Source organism: Pipistrellus hanaki (genome assembly GCF_964339955.1).
Source record: "Pipistrellus hanaki genome assembly, chromosome: 8".
Lineage (NCBI taxonomy): Eukaryota > Metazoa > Chordata > Mammalia > Chiroptera > Vespertilionidae > Pipistrellus > Pipistrellus hanaki.
The window spans coordinates 61,555,369-61,574,584 of NC_140510.1; the positions used below are offsets into that span (position 1 = coordinate 61,555,369).

General features: G+C 38.6%; 1 protein-coding gene across 14 annotated transcripts in view; it reads left to right on the forward strand.

Annotated features, from left to right (window-relative positions):
- SPHKAP (SPHK1 interactor, AKAP domain containing) overlaps positions 1-19,216 on the forward strand; it is a 98,586-nt gene that overhangs the window by 26,501 nt on the left and 52,869 nt on the right. For 12 of the 14 annotated variants that reach the window (XR_014795679.1, XM_084891718.1, XM_084891726.1 and 9 more), the window contains one exon: positions 12,288-12,401. The exons of the other annotated variants lie outside the window; for them this stretch is intronic. Coding sequence is in view for 11 of the 12 variants with exons in the window: in XM_084891718.1 (XP_084747844.1) it covers positions 12,288-12,401 (114 nt within the window). In the remaining variant the exon portion in view is untranslated. The remainder of the gene's footprint in view (positions 1-12,287; positions 12,402-19,216) is intronic. 14 annotated transcript variants of the gene reach the window in all.

Here is a 19,216-nt window from a genome sequence, read left to right on the forward strand (position 1 = left end):
TTTGACAAGTAAAATCTTAACTACTATTACTAATGAACTAGTACCATTGCATCCCTTAACTGACATTGATAACTGATCCTATTGAACTTGGACGTGACTTCAGCATTCTACCCATCATGAATCTCCAAGCAGACACAGTCAATCTATCCAAGTTGGACTGTAAGTTAACCTCTGTGTCACTCTAATTTAATGGGCATGAAACCCATGAAGAAATTTTAATGTGTGAAATATGATTCTCCAAAGTAATGCATTTAAAATTATAGAATTTCAAAATAGTACAGAAAATATGGAAGAGAAAGAGTTGCTAGTGGACCATGAACACTAGAGCCTTCAATAATATTCCTTGAATTGTATCTCACACAAACATTGCCTGATATTCCCCCTTCTCATGGAACCAGTCCTTCTTGTAAGACAAGACAGCCACCACTGTTAATGATGAGCTAAGTGGTTATAAATGCTGTCCTTTTACATATGTTAAACACTAAGTGAAAGATCTTTGTATATCATTAAAATAAATAAAAATCTCTTATCTTTAGTGTGGCAGTTGGACATGTATAACAAACTTGAACTTGGAATTTAAAGACCTGGCTTAGATTCCAGCTTTCTCTTCTTACTGTGTGATCTTAGGTCAGTGACATAACTTCTCTGATTCAGATGACTTAGGGTTGGTGTGATGTTGAAGGTTTGTGTGTAAGTCCTTGGCACGCATAGTTGATACTCAAAAATGTTAGTTGATTCCAAATAAATGATCTTTACACAGAAGAATTTAATTGTGATAGAATTTTAAAACTGATTTTAAAAGTAATCTGAACACAGCCTGCAGTGTGCCTTCATTGTTAAATATCTGTTAGATTTTCCTCCATGTTGAAAGCATTTTAGTCAATGTCATATCTCACAATAGCTGGACAGTTTCAATCCATGCTTTATTTCATGATCTGAAGACCTACTATTTGGGATAGAGTAGAACCAAGTCTCTGAATAGGACTTATCCAAGGAAAGAATTGTTGGAGAAAATCAACACCCCAAATATCTTCTTTTTATGTGATGTTAATAAAGCCCACCTTAAACTTGTTATTATCAAAGGTAGCAGACTGAAACACTTCAATTTCCCAGAGGCAGAGTTTGATCTTTATCTGACTTCTGATCAGCTCTTTGAAGTCTCAAGAGCATTCTCCACCCTGACCAGCCTCCTTTAAACTGACTTAAATTTGCTGTCCATATTGGCATCTAGATACATCTAAAGAATGACAGAATGGATGTCCCTGAATGCTTTCTTTTATTCTGTAAACGACACTTTCATCTAAGCCCATATCTTTTCTATTAATTAAAGCAATTCATTGATGTCTTCAAGCATGGGCATATAAATTGGGAGGGTCTTGCACAGTTTGAGCTGTATCTCTAAAGACATTTTTATTAGTCAGAATTGTATTGCTCTTGACCCAAAGCCTCAAATTTCAGAAGCACATGATGAAAAGGAGTTACTGTGTCTGTAGAAACTGTTTCATTAAAGAAAGGAAGAACTTTAAAAAGCATAAAATAGAGTAAATAAAATTGAAAACAAAATCAGCATAATTAAGTGTATTTACCTTTTTATGGAAGGAAGACTCTAGGCTTTTCCCCTTGGAGTATAAAACATGCCCAGCTCTATAAACAATCTCTTCTGACCAAGCAACCTGGCAATGGTCACCAAGCCCAGCTTCGAATACCCTATCCATATTTTGTCAAATGGCTGGGTGTCCTGCATTATTGCTGTTCTGCAGGAATCAAAGGCACTGAAGAAACAGAAAGATTTTTAAGAAAAGAAAGAGAATTGTCTTAGTAAAAGTGATACTTGAAAAAAGTGAATCCAGTAGATCAAAATCTGGCTACTTTGAGCAAAGCAAGACTGAAATCTTACATCTCAGGAGAGGCATCCTTGGTGTAGATGGGGAAGTGGGGAAAGGAGAGATGAGACGTGTATACAGACAGTGGGAGGAAAAACAAACTCTGCTGCGATGCATGTGGGAGTCAAGATCAGCAGGACTGAATGGCAATGAGAGTTACACAGAAGAATGAATTCTGACTATTTAAGCCATGATATCCATGAGTGGTGGTGCCATTGAGGTCATTGAAAAGAGAGCTTGGGAAAGAAGCTACAGAAAGAAGTCCATTATTTCAGATTGGGTTCAGAAGTCCATGGGTTCAGATTCAGTTCAGTTGCATTTAAAGAGCCAGACACATAGTTTCCTCTAGAGGCAACTTCTCTGACTGCTTAAGGACATTCCTGTAGGCCCTGAAATACAATGACATCTATGAGCCATAGTTGCACTGAGGCCACGTGCAGATAACAAGGCTCTGCAGGGGACTAATTTCCTCTGCCTTCAGCAAAAACAGGTGGGTATGCTGCATGTCCTCTCCTGCCTTTTGAGCAGCCTGGTCTGTGACACAGAGAGGTGGGGCTGTGCATGGAAGTTCATTCTTTGGAAAATGTAAATTCAGAAGTTCTTTGCAGGAACCTTTGTTTAAAACTATCAATTATGGCTTATTCTTCAGTTTGACTAGGATCCACTTTCTTATTCAAAAGTCAGTATATGCAAGGACTTCTATTCAGGACACTGTTCCACCTCCCTTTGCCGCCAACAATTGCTTATAAAGTGTTTAAGAATCCAACATCCTTACTCTGTTCTCTACCACTCCACTTCTTGAGTGCCATTTTGGCTGTGTGTAAAGAACCCGTAGAAGATTCTTGCTGTGTCTTTTTCTTTTCTTTCTTTTCTTTTTAATCAAAGAGTGGGACTCTGAGAACCCAAAATAGCTCAGAACATGCTGTGGAATTGAAAGTTATGTTGTACTGCTAGAATTGGGCAAGTGATCTTTCTTTCTGAATTCTTGTCATTACCTCTGACCTTTATGTTATACTAGTGGCCCAGTGCACAAAATTTGTGCACATTAAAAGGAAATTAATTAGAGGAAATATTTTAATATTGTTATTTGCCCTTTCTCTATAATAGAAGTGTAAAAGATGAAAGAAAATTAGTAAAATGTATATGAAAATCTCCCTCCTGTTAGAGTCCAGGCATGCCTCCAGACATAGAGTCAAGTCCTCGCCTTCCACCCACATGTGCTTTGAAAACACAAGAGACTCAGACCTGGCTGGCCCCACCCTCATTGGGTGAGACCAAGACCCAGCCGGCCCCACCCCTGTCAAGCCCCTCCGGGTGGGCGGCACAGCCTCAGATCCCCTAGCCTGGCTCCTAGTGTGAGGGTGCAGTCTCAGGTCCCCCATCAAACCCTGCCAGGCAAGGGGCATGGCCTGTGGTCCCTCTTTGAACCCCACTAGGCAGGGGGCACAGCCTGAGGTCCCCTGGCCTGGTGCCCAGGCTTGGGTCACAGCATGAGGTCTTCTGTCAAGCCCCATGGAGTGGGGGGCGTGGCCTGAGTCCCTCACTGAGGCCAGGCGCCATGCAGCCTCAGGTCCCTGCTGTTCAGCTGTGACATTACAGCATCCCAGCTAATTTGCATATTCCTCTGTTATATAGATAGATACTAACTACCTCTAGTCACAAATGGAAGGGGCCTGACATTTTTTAAATATCTAATTTGCCACTCAACATTTTTCTTCCTGTCTGCACTATTAAAAAAAGAATTGCCATCTTTGCCTCCTAACACAAGCCCAAAGGCACTTTCTCTTTCTTCTCAGTCCCCATCCAAGAAACCCTCTCAGCTTTGTAGCGTGGAGTAGACACTATGCTTTCCCTGGTCCTACTAGCACTCTTCTTTTCTATATCCTACCAAGCTTGTCCTTCTGATTAAAACACTCAGTTTTCAGTTCTGCCTGTGTCAGAGGGGGAAGGATGTGGCCCAGCTCAATTTGAACAGTCCATTAACGGGGCATTCTGGCTCATGAGCCCCTCATCTGTGAGACCGCATTTCCTAGGCTTATGTCTGTGTTTTGGGATTGACACCTCTGAAGGACCTCTGCAAGGACTCATAATCTCCAGGATGGAGAGCATCCGAGAAGCAGGTGTGTCTCTTAGCAAATTCTGGGTCCATTTGCATACAACTTGTTACCTGAAAAGTAGCTGTTTCCAGTAGCTTCTTCCAAAGAAGAAAAAAAAGTCTGAGAAATGAGAACTGTCACTTTCTTACCTTTGTCAAAGGCCAAAAACGTGCACTAACACTCAGGTGATCCATGAACATTCAACCTAGTGTCCCTTTGTCCAGTGACAAATTCTGCATGACCTCCACTTTGCACATCTACACAAAACCATCCCAAATCTAGGGCAAGGATGTGCATTATATATTTTCCTACGTGCATAATTTTATCTTACATTTTGCTTCTCCTAACATTAGAAATCACATCCTCCTCACCTATCAACATGTCAGCATTATACTGATTCTAAATAGCAATTAATCAACTGTTCTCTATTTATATGTCTAATTTGATTTTGTTTAAATGATTGCTGAACACTCGTTAATTAAACTATATCTGCATTTCCTGAGCATATCTGTTTTTGTAACTCTTGCATTTTGTGCTTGAGACACAAACTCTGTTATCACTTTTATGTGGAAAAAGCTCTGATCAACTTTCAAAGCATTCCTCAGCCAGCTGGCATCTGCATAATATGACAGAAACAAACAAGCGTAGTTTGAAACTTCTGAATTGTCCTCTGTGACAATTCTTGTGACTGCTTTGAAATACAATGTTGTTTTCAGGATACAAATAATCATGTGGCCCAGGAAAAGCCAGCACCTGTCTGAAACTATCATTAAAACTGCCTGCTTCACTTTTTGCCATATTAGGAAGCACTGTGGCCCAGGTTGACATTTGAAGTCTCTTAAGTTATATGCATAGTGATATTAATTTCAAAGAGGTGTGACCTTATTAGTAAACAAGTGGATTATAGCAGAGGGCATGTGTAGGGAAATAATTGGAGATGACACCTAGAAAACACCTAAATTGGGCAGAGAACAATACCTTAAACATTGGAGCTTAATAAATATTCATGAAATGATTAACAGGAGGGAGCAGAATTAAGATCTGTCTTGAAGGCTAGGCCATAGTTTGGTAAATATCCCATAACATTGTGGGCTTGCTGACAGCAAATATTGCCTTTCATTTTTGTTTCCCAGGGCTGAGCCTAGTGTCTAATGGGACTAGAAGGTAAAGCGTTCATGTTTTTTGAGTCAATTTAGGTTAAAGTCCAGAGAGAATATCATAACAGCAGTAACCGTATTTATAATAACTGCTTTTTGTTAACACCTCAAATAATCATACCCTTTTATTATTTCTAATGTCAGTTAAAAATCTCTCTTTGTGAGGGGTAACAGCACCCTCATTTTGTCAATGGGGAAACTGAGTCACAGAGGTTAAGTGACTTTCCTGAGGCTGCACAGTTAATGAAAAGAAAGGAACTTGAACTAGATTTGTCTTCACAACTTAAGTACTTAGCCCTTACTCTGGTTTCAGTGAGCAAGGTAGATTTGGAGGATTTGGGGTGAGAGAAATAGAGAAGAGAGATGGTTGCAATGCGAATTGTTTGGTCCCTGTGAGCGTCCAGGCTTCCCTACCCACCCTTCCCAAGTATTGCCCCTATCCCTTTTATTCTCCAGGGCACCTTGGCGAGTTTCCTCACATTACCTACCATAATTTGTAACAAAATGTGTGTTTCAATGCTCCTTTATCTGTTGTTTGGCTCCCTTTCAGACTTAAAGTTCTGTAAACACGGAGATCAGTTCCTAATTAGTCTATTGTGTTACCTGGAAACTCGCCCATAAGATGCATTCAATGTTAAGTGAATTAAAGAAAAAATTAACTTTGGAGGACAGACTATAAGACTAGAAACAAAGAGGTGTTCCAGACTGCATGGGAGCAACAAGGAGAATTGTTCTGTCATTATCTGCAAATAGAGAAACCAAGGAGTCAGATTTCTTTTAGAGACAGGAATTCCAGAAGGAGGGGGTGGGGTTTAGATACAAAGAGTCCAAGGTGATTGCAAGAGATCCAAGAGTCACAACCAACAGTGAGAAATGGGAGGAGCCAAGTTCCAGGGAAAGGTCAAAGTGGAAGCTGTAGAGCAGTGACTCACCCTCCAGGTAGTAATTAATGTCTTGAAAGCCCTGAGCTCTCAGAGGAAAATGACTGAGGGGAGTGGAAAGAGTAACACGTTGAGGCTCTTATGGCATCAGAGGAGGAAAAGCTAGCTAGAAAGAGGGCCTTTCCCTCTCCACCCTCCCCAACATCCCAGACAATGGAGATGCATCTTCCAACACTCTGGTCAGGTGCATCATCTCTTGTTAGTCCTCCCGCAGGAGGAACTGGCCACTCCATCCTGGTGATATCTGACCTGGTTACCGTTGATCAAAGCACCTGCTTACTTTATCACAGCCCTGTGAGTGCTTGTTCTCCCTGTCCAAAAGGACAGCAGACATTTTAGTCATCTTAATATTCTTTGTCAAACATCAAAGAGCACAATTTGTTGACCCAATATTGACTTATGGAGGAGATTAGAGAAGCAGGAGGAGGAACATAAGAATAGAGCATCACAAATAATAAACAAGAAGCCTGGCTGAAGTGGCTCGGTAGTAGGTCAGGGTTTGATTCCCCATCAGGGCACATGCCCTGGTTTTGGGCTCAATCCCCAGTAGGGGGCATTCAGGAGGCAGCTGATCAATGATTCTCTCATCATTGATGTTTCCCTCTCTCTACCTCTGCCCTTCTCTCTGAAATCAACAAAAATAAAGTTTTTAATTTAAAAAAAATAATAAACAAAGAGAATTTGTCCACTGTTGTGCCAAGATCAATAAAATGTTAAGATGGAGATGGTATTGTGTAAATCTTACTGCATTCTCATATTAACAGCTATTACCTATCAATTGCCTACTCTATTAGGAGTTAGCCCTTTACAAAAAATTTTGTTATTTTAGCCTTGGAACAATTTTGTAGAGTTGCTTTAATTGTCCCTCTGTAATAGATACAGAAACTAACTCCCACTGAAGTTAAATGACTTGCTCAAGCTCACCCACAAAGTGATGAGATGGAATAGAATTTCAATTCTCCCTCCAAGCCTCTGTGCCTAACCATAAGTTACTGTCTTCTCCGATCTCAAGTACTCTAAAAAAACTTTAAGGCATTGTTCTCAGCAATGTTTAGGGCAGTGTCCAGGCTCCTGTAAGTCTACTTACCACCCTTTTCCATATCAATACTAAACTCCTGCAACTTGGTCATCTCTATAAAAAAGAAACGTGTAAAATAAAGCAGAAGGACTTTTTTCTTTATCATTAAAGATGTTCATGAAGTTTTGAGAGCATATGTGCTATTATTATTTCAAACTTGTGAATGTACAGCACGTTCGCTATCAGCTCTTCATCTGAAATAAGTGAACCTGCAACTAAAAATAGTAGACAAATAAATGAGCCATTGAGAGCCTGCTGAGCTTTATTCTTTCCCCCTCAGAAAGTGACTCTCTCAGTGGGGAGATTATATTCATAAAGCTTCAAAATCATTAAATTCTCACGCACACATTCTTCCTTCAAATATGTTTATTTTTCTAATGGTTTGTCTAACTGTTAAACCAAAAGTTTTTCACAGGTTATAATTGCTTTACATGTGATGCTAAGTGGTTAATTAAAGCCTGCATTTTTATTCCCTTTGCTTATTTGCCTCTTGAGGTGCTTGGGAAAAGGGAGGAAGTGGGTGGGGAGTGACTGGAGGAGGAAGGGGTAAATTACTGGATGTTATGTGTAGAAGGGATCTTTAGACCTTGATTTAATTCTTCACAATGGGCAAACTGAGGCTGGGAGCTAGTGGGAAAGCTGACCACACAGACAGTAGAATCGGGTTTGGAATTCAGCCCTCCCAACCACTAAACCAAGGCTCTGAAGGAGGGAAGGATAAATGCATAGACTGGGATTTGGTAAAACCCAAGAATGAAAAATTATGTAATTTTACCAATTGCAATGGAGCACTGCCTGATGAGGGCTTTGGGGCCAGAGAACCTGACTGAAATCCTAGTTACCCACTAACTGGACAAATTATTTACCCTTCTAAGCCTGGGTATAGGGAGTAATCATTTCTACATTAGTCAGTTTATATTGGGCTCTTGAGATGAGCCAATCACTGTTTTCAAGCACATTCAGTATATTAGCCCTTAAATTCTACCTCGTAAGTCTGAATTATCCCAGTGAGTTCTAAATAAATCTACTATTATTTGGTCAATAATTAAAGAATAAGAGTTTTTTAAATTAATTTATTTTGAAGATCTAATTGTCTTTTATTTATGTGCTTTTGACCGGAATCGAACCCAGGACCCTTTGATTCATAGGCCGACACTCTATCCACTGAGCCAAACCGGCTAGGGCAAGAGTAAAAGTTTTAAATAACAAACTCTAAATATTTATAAAATATATGAGAAAACATTTAAATTATTTATCTGATCAGATACACTACTTTTTTTAAGTTATGATGGATAAAATTTAAAATTTAAAGTTACAAGGTGAATGAGTACACTCACCGAACCAAGATGCTCTCTTCAAAATAGCTCTTAATGTTAAAAGACTTAGTTTCATTTCCAATTCCACTTCCTTGCTCTGCCATGTGGGCTTTCTGTAAAGCACAGGTACCCGGGACCTAGAACCGCCAATGCAAAGTCTTTCTAGCACTTTCCACTGAGTAAGCAGGTCCATAGGCTTTTGACTTTTCCCTCACTCCTAGGATAGGGTGAGACAGGTCTTTATATAGTTTTAGTTATTATTTATTTTAAAGATAGGTACAAAAATACCCTTAAAATAGAAGACATGACAGATTACTCTTTCTGTGCTTATTTCCCAGAAGAAATCCAACAGGTAGCAATTACCTCAGTCACATCATGAGACTGTCACTTTTGCAGCTTGGGGCCCCTTGCAGGCTTATGCTTTTTGGTGCCTTCTTCTCTGCCTCTCTGTGTTTCACAAGGAAAATGTGCTGACCCACCTCAGCACTTTTCTGAAAGACCCAAGCATGTTGCCTCTGAACTCTGTTCTTCTCCTAGGACAAGAATAATTTGTATGCTCTGATAACTGACAGTTGCTTTCTTCTGTTACAACTATGATACTATGGTGCCCTGAAGAGATTAGAATATAGAAGTCCAGGCCCTAGCCGGGTAGCTCAGATGGTAAGAGCGCTGTCCGGATATGCCAATGTTGCAGGTTCCATCTCGGACACATACAAGAGATAACCAATGAATGCATAAGTGAAACAACAAATCTCTCTCTCTCTCTCTCTCTCTCTCTCTCTCTCTCTCCATTTTTCTCTAAAATCAATAACTTGAGAGAGAGAGAGAGAGAGAGAGAAGTCCAGGGCTTAATTTTTGAGGAATTTAACTAAGAAGTGATTCTAGGAAGAGGACTTATTAAACTGCATTGTAAAGTACTATTAACTAGTGTATTCATTTGATGCCTCCATTTTAAATCTCTAATGTCCTCCTGGTGCCATGAAGGCTTTGTTTTATTGATGGCTGTTCCAAATTCTAAAGGTCAAAACAAGGTGAGGAGCGGAAACATAATGCCATGAGTTTGGGTTAATGTTACCTGAAACAGATGCAAAGGCATGCTTTCCTTTGTGAAAGTTAAATACTTGCCAAGTGAGTGAATTCAATTACAATTTACATCACAGAAAGTTTCTCCTTCTTGAAGAAAAATGTCACTTTAGCATTTCATTAGTTAAAACTAACTTTAAAATGGGAGTCCATAGGAAAATGTAGTTATATTTACAAAAATTAGATGCACGTAACTTATCAGAAATGCATCCCAAGTTAGACCCATTAGTATGGGTTATGAGAGGCAGCATTGTTACATGACTTCACTCCCAGGCCCTGGTGTCTTCAAAACCAGACCCACAGTTGGGCTCTGAGCACTTGGCAGGAACTTCAATATCTCTGAGCTTCAAGATGATATTCAAAATAATCATTTCTGTGAAGAGTCTAACCTTTATGGTGATTTCTGCCTTATAGCATTGCAATGAAGACTAAATTTAAAGCTGGTATGTATATGAACATTTAGCCCATTTCACAGCACATACTAACCATTAAGTAAAATAGTAAAAGTAATTAATACTACAAAATGCAGAACTATAATTACACTTTTGATGAGACTATTTACTAAAAAATTGTCTTCACACATCTGAAATGCTTTCAATTCACTAATTTCAGCTGAAGGCATCGAACTTCTTGTTTACCTTTATAGTCTGTCTCAAATAGTAGCAATGAAAACCGTGTATTGAGAGGATAACCTGCCGTCTGCATGACTTATCAACTCACTGAATACCCCAATGATCCCACTAGGGGGGCGTTATTAGCTCTATTTTAGATGTAGAAACTGAAACTCAGAATTTACATCAGCTGCCCCAGTTAATCCTGCTTTAAATGAGCATGTTAGGTTTTCAACACAGTTATCCCCTCTATGCCCATGCTCTTCAACTCTACTTTATGCTGGAACTAAAAGGGAATGGTAATGAGAAGAAGAACTGAGAGATATTTCTTACTTCAAATAAATTAACCTAACGCAATAGTTCTCAAATTTTGGAGGGAATCAAAATATCTTTGCACTCTAAAAGAAAAAAATGTATTGGAGTCCTCACAAAATTTTTGTTTATAGGGGGCATATTAATTGATACTTCTGAATTATATAGTGTAAATTAAAGCTAAAAGGTTGCTTATGTTTATTTATTTAACTTTATATAATAATACCACTTAAAAAACAACTTATTATTTATTTAAAAATAATTGTAAAAGAATCATAAATAAACACATTACATGTGAACACACATTTTTTGCAATATATCTGTTTTCCAAACCAAAACATTTTAGTGAGAAGAATTAAGGAAATTTGCTTCTGCATTCATTCTGTTGCACTGTCACAGGTCACGTGGAGTCTGAAAAGCCCTACCGAGTACTTATGAGACCACGAAAGTGAAAAGGGAAAATAACATCTTACCATTATTATAAAAATCATTTCACCACTTGATCCTTTGAAAGATCTCAGGGACCCCTCAGGTCAAGCTCACACTTTAAGAATCACAATTGAGGTAAAACCTGGAAGTGAGCTGAGTTCTAATGCCAGCTTCAGTCTGCAGTGACAACCCAAGTTCATCTTTCAACTACCTGCTCATCCCCAAAGTGTCTCTTTACATTGTTCTGGGAAAGAAAGATGAAAATTTGTCTTCTCTGGGTAATAATAAACATTGAGTGGGGAAAGCTTTAAAGGTAATAACATCACTTGACTAAAACAAAACAAAAAATGTTATAGAAAAATGTGCCAGCTACACATTTGGCTAGTTCACGCTTCAGAGACAAAAATTAATGTATTTTTATCTTTACAGAATGACAACCCTTTGTTGCACAAATGAAATGCAATTGAAGTGTCATTCTATTTTTCTGGCATTAACCAAACTGAGTAAATCTGTTATATTGTTCAAGTAAAGGTACTAGTCAAATATTAGCAGACATGTATCCTAATAAAATAAAGGGTGCCGGAAGCATTGGAAATCTTATACAAGATGAGAAAATCTTATAAAATATTTAGGTAGTAGTTAGTCATGGAAGAAATTGAATCTAATGATTATGAGTTTGCATCTTCAAAATGTGTTGGTTAAGAAATACAATTTTTATTCCTTGCTTTAATCCAAACCCAGGAATAAGGTATTTGTACAGCATATTTGGTTTTGTTAAATTGTGTATTCAAGTGTGCATTGCATTAGCATCCTATTTCTAAATGGGAAGGTGATGGTTGTGAGGCACTGTACTCATTCCTGATAATTTTTAAACTTAAAATATTCTATATGTGTTCTAGAAGGATGGTGTTCTATTTCACAGGTAAGTTAGCAAAGCTGGAGAACTGAAGAATGATCATTTCAGTAGCAAAATTACACCGAAAGGAAACACATTCCTTTTTATTTTAATTGAAAATATTTAGTGAAAGAGCACTTACACTAAAATAAAGTTTGATCTCCATTGCCAATTGAACTATTCCCCACCATAAGCATTTGACTGCAAATTGTGCACAAGTCACACATGCATTGTCCTTTTCAGATGCTGGATTTGATGAGAGAGGAAGAAGCATCAGTATAACATTGACTTCAATGTGTTCCTCTAACATCAATTCCTGCATGGATATTTTACACAGCCTGGAGGTGCTATTTTCCCGCAAGTTTATTTTTCTAACATCCAGGGACTCTGAGGAAAAGGAAACATCAAGTTCCCTCAGAAAAGAGCTGCTTGTTTAAACAGAACGCCTTGCCGAATAGCACTGAGACGGTTTCTCGGTTCCCCCAGGTGCTTTGCAGCAATAGTCTGCTCGAGTCTACAGACTACTGGTTGCAGAATCAGAGGACACCCTGCCAGATTGGGTTCGTGGAAGACAAGTCCGAAAACACAGCTTGCGCTTCCGTAAGTAGATGCAACCCGGGATATGGTCTGAGAAAGCAGGCAATCAGGCTCGTGGACTCGTGCTCAGAACAGGAGTTTTCTAATTCGTTAAATAAGAGGTCTCCTCTGGAAAATCTATACTTGTTAATATGGACTGTTAATAAAATATACAGAGCTCACATCTCTATTCCAATTCTGCTCATTTCAACAGGTTAATTTACCTGATCAATGATCTAAAAAGGAAAAACTATGTTTATATTTCAAAAATGGCAGAGAAGAAGATTCAGAAACAGTACTGTATGATGAGAAATAAAAGGCCATGCAGGAGCTCTCTAGGATTCTTTTCAACATATTGTATAAACTCCTGCTAGCGGGTTATTTCCCATCATGAAAATTGTGTAACATTTCTGCACCATTTTTATAAGTTATAGTCATTGTTTGAAAACCTTTTCAACCCAAGAAGTGTACAAGCGTGAGTTTAATATACTGGAGTTGAGCTTTACGTATAAAAGCTTTTTCAAGAGATGTTCTTGTAGATATATAATTCTTATGGCTTAGAATGTGAGTACCTATGGTTGTATAATATGCTCTTTCCTCTATGTCCTATGAGGCTTTATGTTTTATTTGAATTGAAACCAGCTCTTATAGGGTCATGATTACAGAGATCGGGGAGAGCATTTTCAAAAAGAGAGCAATGTAATTCTCATGACTAAGTTGAGAGCATTAACTCTGAGCTATTCCTGGAGGTAAGATGCATGCCAGCACTTCTGCTAAAAGAAAAAAAAAAGAAGCTGAAAATGGAATGGAGAAGTTTTTATATATAATGAGCAGAACCAGAAGAACTGGCAGATAGAGGATGTGAAACATTTCACAATGCAGAGCCTCGCCTCACAAGGAAAGCAGAGTCCATTCAACAGACTTAATTCGATCTCTCGGTTTGGGCAAATGATTTTGAGTCTGCTACTTTGGGGATTTGATCCCTTGTCAAGAATACTAGATGATGGCTAAAAAATTATTTGGGATAAACAAAAAGGATTAGGCGGAAAGTAATTAATAGTGATACCTTCTCTGCAAATTCAGTTCTGAGATGAGTTGGAAAATTCAGGCATTAGCCAATACTGATCTCTAACTACACAGCTATAAATTGTAAAGGGAGAGAAATGGAGATGGAAGAGTGTCAGCAGCTATACTTTGGTCAAAAGTTGTCATCCAAGCAGCTCCTGTATTAAAAAGTCTCCCATTGAAGTTGGGGCACAAAAATCTGCCTAGTGAAGGGCAAAGAGGTCTTCCCTAAACTTTATATTTTTGGAATCTGGATTGCTCATCTACAATTAGAGATGCTAAATTTATAGCCAAATTTAAGATGACCATTGAATCCTCCTAGGTGAAAGAAAATTCTCCTCCCATCCCCCACCAATCCCAAAGGACTCAAATTTAGACTTAAAACTTACCTGACTTCCTTTCTTAATTCTTTGATCCTTTCTAGTGTTGAGCTGATTCATCCTGTCTTTGTGGTTCTTCCTATTCTTTTCAAAAGGGGAAACATCTAAGAACACATGAAAGGCTTAGTAGAAGATTCATTTCCCCACAATAGTTCACAATCAGTGAAACTGGCACAAATGTTAAAAATTGTCCATGATTCTAAACCTAAATTTCAGGATCCCTTTGACAAATCAACTCTAATCTCTCAAAAAGAATCCCATGGTCCGTTTCTTAACTTATCATTCCTTTCTTTTTTTCTGATTTGGAGTAGATTTCTAGGATGGGAGGAAGAAACAGAGTCTGTAGTTGGATGTTGCTGAAGGACAGTTATTATCAAAGGGGAAATAGAGGTGAATTATACAGATGGCTGACTAGGACAGGGTGTAAGAAAACTTGATCAAAATAGCCACTCAGGAGTAGTCCAAAGAGTCAAGGGAAATGTACTTAATTCCTTTTCAAAAAATTCTCCCAAAAAAGAACTGTATTTTACAATGATATTATCATTATTAAAGTTTAACTTTTAAAAACTTAGTTTTATAAAATCATCCCAAATCTAAACCTCCTTACAAATAATCACAACAGAATCCAAGGAACCTGTAGCAATGTTGTCCTGTATTTTATTGCTTTGTATTCTGTTCACAACTCTGGGGCACTCTGTTCTACAAGAACCATTGCTTCTTTCACTCATTTCTTCCTGACCCACATGAGCAGCCAAGTTTTTCATATTTAATTTTAATTGACATGGTACCCATTCTGCTGAACTACAAGCAAAGTTTATGAATTTGCTGTGTCTGGGAACTAAGTACCTCAGTGGACCAAGGTTTCTGAGTTCAATATGCCACTTAAGAATTTTATTGACAGACAATCTCAAGCTGGAAAGCCTTCAGGGTGTTGCATGTGGGGCTCAGTACGGCTGTTTGTTCTTAAGCATCAAACAATGATTTTTAGTCATTATTTCAAGAGGGAGCTGCATTCAATTCCCAGCTGAAATGAGAAGTCCTAGTGAAGAGCAGTTTGAAGCAGTCAGAATATGACAAGTATGTCAAACGGGGACTATCTGCCCAGAAGTCAAGAGCCCCTGAAAGTCATACTGAACAGTTTTTCAAAAGGTAGCAAATATGAAAACTGTGCTTATCGTTTTTCTAAAGAGCATTCTCCTATAAAGCTATATAATTTTATTTTCTTTCTGATTTGCCATTCTGAAAAAAATAATTGTATATTAGCCTTCTGCGTGTGTTTTTTTACCTGATTACTTTTTTAAAGGAAATGTGGGTACTCTGATAAGTGCTCATCCGGTAATCTCCATGTCCCAGCCCCCAAAGTAAGAGCTTATTGTTTAAGCACATAAGCCTGAGTCAGATGTATAATGAGGTATTGAGATTTTTGCCACTATAAATACAGTTGGATGAATAGATCTGAGTGTGGTTTTAAACCTGGGTGTTCATACCATTTCTCAACTGTTTTAAAATTTATTTTGACAGAAGAATGCATTATTAAATAGCTCAGACTAGCGTTGGGTCTCAAATTTCATACAATTCCTGCTATTATTATAATTTTTCTCTGGGTGGAAAGTCTGTCAAGAAAATCTGACAACAAACAAAGTTTCTCATTAAAATACCTTTAAGCTTTAAGGAATTTGGCTACATAATTTTGATTTCCTTTTAGTAGAATTATTTGTTTGCATTAACATGTCTTTCTTAATGAGTTCTCCCAAACTCCCAAGAAAACTAGCTAAAAGTGATAGCATTTTTTTCTTTTTACAACTTAGAGTCTCAGGTTGAAGCATCTTATATAATAAAAGCCTAATATGCTAAGTGTCCGGTCTGTTGGTCAGCCTTTCAACCAATCAAAACGTAATATGCTAATGATATGCTAAGGCCACTCAACCCCTCACTATGACATGTACTGACCACCAGGGGGCAGACAGTCAACTGGTCGACCAGTAGCCATGATATGCGTTGATCACAGAGGGTGGCGCAGAACAGCGTGGGCATCAGTGACACTACTCTGTCAGCAGGCAGCAGTGGAGGCACTGCCTGCCCCAATGGGCCCCGACAAAAGCGAGACTGCAGCAGGATGGTGGAGCATGTGAGTGGGCAGCACCAGGCCAAGGAGAGTGCCAGGCAGGGCTATGGGGCTGCGAGGCTGGGGGCATGAGCTGGGGCCAAGGCCCCGCAGTCCACTCCAAGGGACCCCATGCATGCATGAATTCATGCACCTGAACTCTCATTTTAATATACTCATTAACCAGACAGCCTGCTAATACTTCTGCAGTGGCTCTAGTAGTTTAACTAGTCACCAGGATGAATCTTCTAAAGCAGGGTCTCTCAACCTTGGGCACTATATTGTATTAGGCCAGATAATTCTTTGTTGAAGGGGCTGTCCTATGCATTGAAGGGTATTTAGCAGCATCCCTAGCTTCTGCTACACAGATGCCAACAGCACCCATGCTCTCCAGTCATTTGCCAGAACCCAGTGGTAGCACCAAGTTCAAATATCAGTTGGTGAGTATATTTATGCCATTTGCTAAACAAACAGAATGCACTAGTATTCTCTTTCCTGCCTAGCTCACTGAACTTCTAATCGTGAAATCACAGAAGCCAAGAGCTGGAATAAACCCAAGAAGATATATTGTCCATACCACTCACTTTTCAGGTGAGAAAACAAAGAGTAATGCAGGGAAGGCTTGCTCAAGGCTACAGAGTAAATTAGTAGCAAGGCCAGCTCTAAGCCCAAATCTATCAGCTTCTAGTTCATTGACTACAGCATGTTTTCAGTATTCCAGTAAACCCCACCCTCGATATAATAATTTTATTAAAATGGAATAAAAGGTACAATTTCTACATTGTAGAATTATTTTTATTTGAGGCATAAAAGATTTGTATTACTAATCCATAAATTAGTATTACTAAAAACCCTAAATTAGTATTATTGAAAAATTTCAAGATATTTAGATTTTAGTTGTTTTTAGTGAGTTTAAGATTGTCACATGTTCATATTTAAATTACTGTCAGATTTAAAAAATTTTAATATAAATTACTGTGAGATTATATCTTATAAATGTCATGTTAATGCATCAATAGGTATACATGTTATTAATATATACCTGTACCACCAAGCCAAAGTAACATAGCCCTTGGTCATCTCCAATGGCAATGCCTACATTTACTCAACCAGCTGGCATTGATGGTGTCTTATAATATGAAGACTACTCTTCCAGAATCTCTGAACTGCATTTTAAAAAAGAACAAATATTATCTGCCTCTTAGAAGCTCAGAAAACTGGACATTTAGATAACACAGCAACTCTGGAAACTGAGCTTGTTTTGTTGGATTTTAAATGTTTTGTTTTGTTTTTCTTTTAATCTGGCCAGCTTGTTTTAGTGCAGGCTATTTCCCCCTTCACAGGTTAAGCCTTTTGCCACTCCTCAGGGATGCCCAGCCTTGGGCCTGTGCACAGTCACTGAGACAGACACTGGTCTTAGCAAGCCTTATCTTTCTCTTGCTTCATTGTTCTTACAGCCCCACCTATTTGACTCTGCTGTATACTAGCTGGTTGCTCTATTGCAATAACAAAGCTCTGGAGTATAAATTGCTCAGCACTCTACTCCAATTACATTTAAGCAGGTGTTGTTTTTGAACCCAGTTTTGAATTTTGTTCTGACCCATTGAAGACTCTTCTTAGCTATGCCTTCTTGTTCTCTCTCTAAATTATTATTGCTCTTAATTAAGAGGAGCTCTTGTTTCTAAGAGTGCGTTTAGGCTTGAACTTCCCTAAACCCTGTTTTAAATAATCTCAGTCCTTTGGGAAGAGTTCCTGAGCTCTTTTCTTAGAGAGAAGCTCTCTTCCCAGGCAAACTTTCTGAGTCCTGCGCACTGGGTAGCAAGTAGCCTCTGGTTTTCTTGGCTGTCCTCCCAGTGAGGAGCATCTGCGCTTTAAGTAAGTGGAAATGAGAGTGTTCACGGCCCTAGGATTCTCGGTCTGTCACATCTGGGATAGCATCTGGATAGGGCCTCTATGGAGGAAAGAAGCCCCTGACTTTCTGGCCTCCCCTCCAGGAATTCAGCCTCTTCAATGTGGAGTTGGAGGGGATGAGAAATGCTGGCGGTTTCTGACTCTAAGTGAGATCAGTAACCTTTGTCTGTGAGCTGCGGGGAGGGGAGTCCAAACGGAGTTTCTCTCCAGTTAGCGGAGGGGGTATGCAGGCAGTGGAAAAGAGAAAGTGGGATGTGGTATAAATACCACAGACTCCATTCGGAGTTTCAGCAGATTTTCTTGAAAAATGCTTCTTCATATTCTGTATATTTTCACTTTCTAGAGAATTAAAATATTTGCATTTGTAGTTTCTGTCAGCTTTGCCAGTTTCACTAGAGCTCATCGCCTTTGTCCCAAACCTGGAAGTCTCTATAGTTTCTTCTTTCCAGGCCATTTCGCTCTGGTACCTTGAGTTTATGAGCCAAGCCTTGTTTGTAACTGAAGCCTGGAAGTTCATATCTCCCATGAAAGGTAGCTTAGTATCCTTTAACGTTCAGCCCTTTTGACAGTAGAGTTGACATTCAGTCATGAAAGTTAAAACTCCTAATGCCCCTGAGGAAGGGTACCTCATTTTTGTATAAAGTTGAAAAGTGAATGTTTGTTGAGAGAGCCAATATTTTCCCTAGGGGAGAAAAAAAATGGAGTTATTATACTTGTAATACATGAAGTCCAACTTCAGAAGATGCTTTTGTTAATTTTATTCTAAAACATTTAACGGATGTCATTCATGTCCAGAGCAGCCATTGAAAGCGTATTAAACAGCATTGATTTTTAAAGATTTGTTTTTCAGGACTGTATTTTAAAATACATTCCTTTGCAAAATATTTCCTTTGATTACATGATTGAGTGGCAATATAGTTGTTAGCTGGAAGCTATGTAGACATTAAAGGAGGTCAGACAGAGGATGCTAAATGAGAAATAGCTAAAACTGAGTCATTCTCTAATTGCATAGCAGACCCAGTCGTCTATTTATGTCACTCCTTTGTTCCCACATAATCACATTATCAGCCTACAAGAGAAGGTAGTCATGTAATCTTGAAACCACTGTAATTTTCATGTATTATCAACTGTAAATTCACCAATAGATATATCTGTACCAAAGAAGACTCTTTGGTTAGTACAATTTTTGTCTGATAGCATGGATAAGTCAAATGAGATAGATGCAGGCTAAAATAACTGATATTAAAATTAAGGTTAGTCATTTATCATGACATCTTCCTCAGTAGCTTGGTCTTTGTGAGATCAAAAGTTCCTTCCAATATTAACACTCTCTTCAAACACTTATATGTTCTTGTTGACAGTGCAGTGTTGGAAAAAAG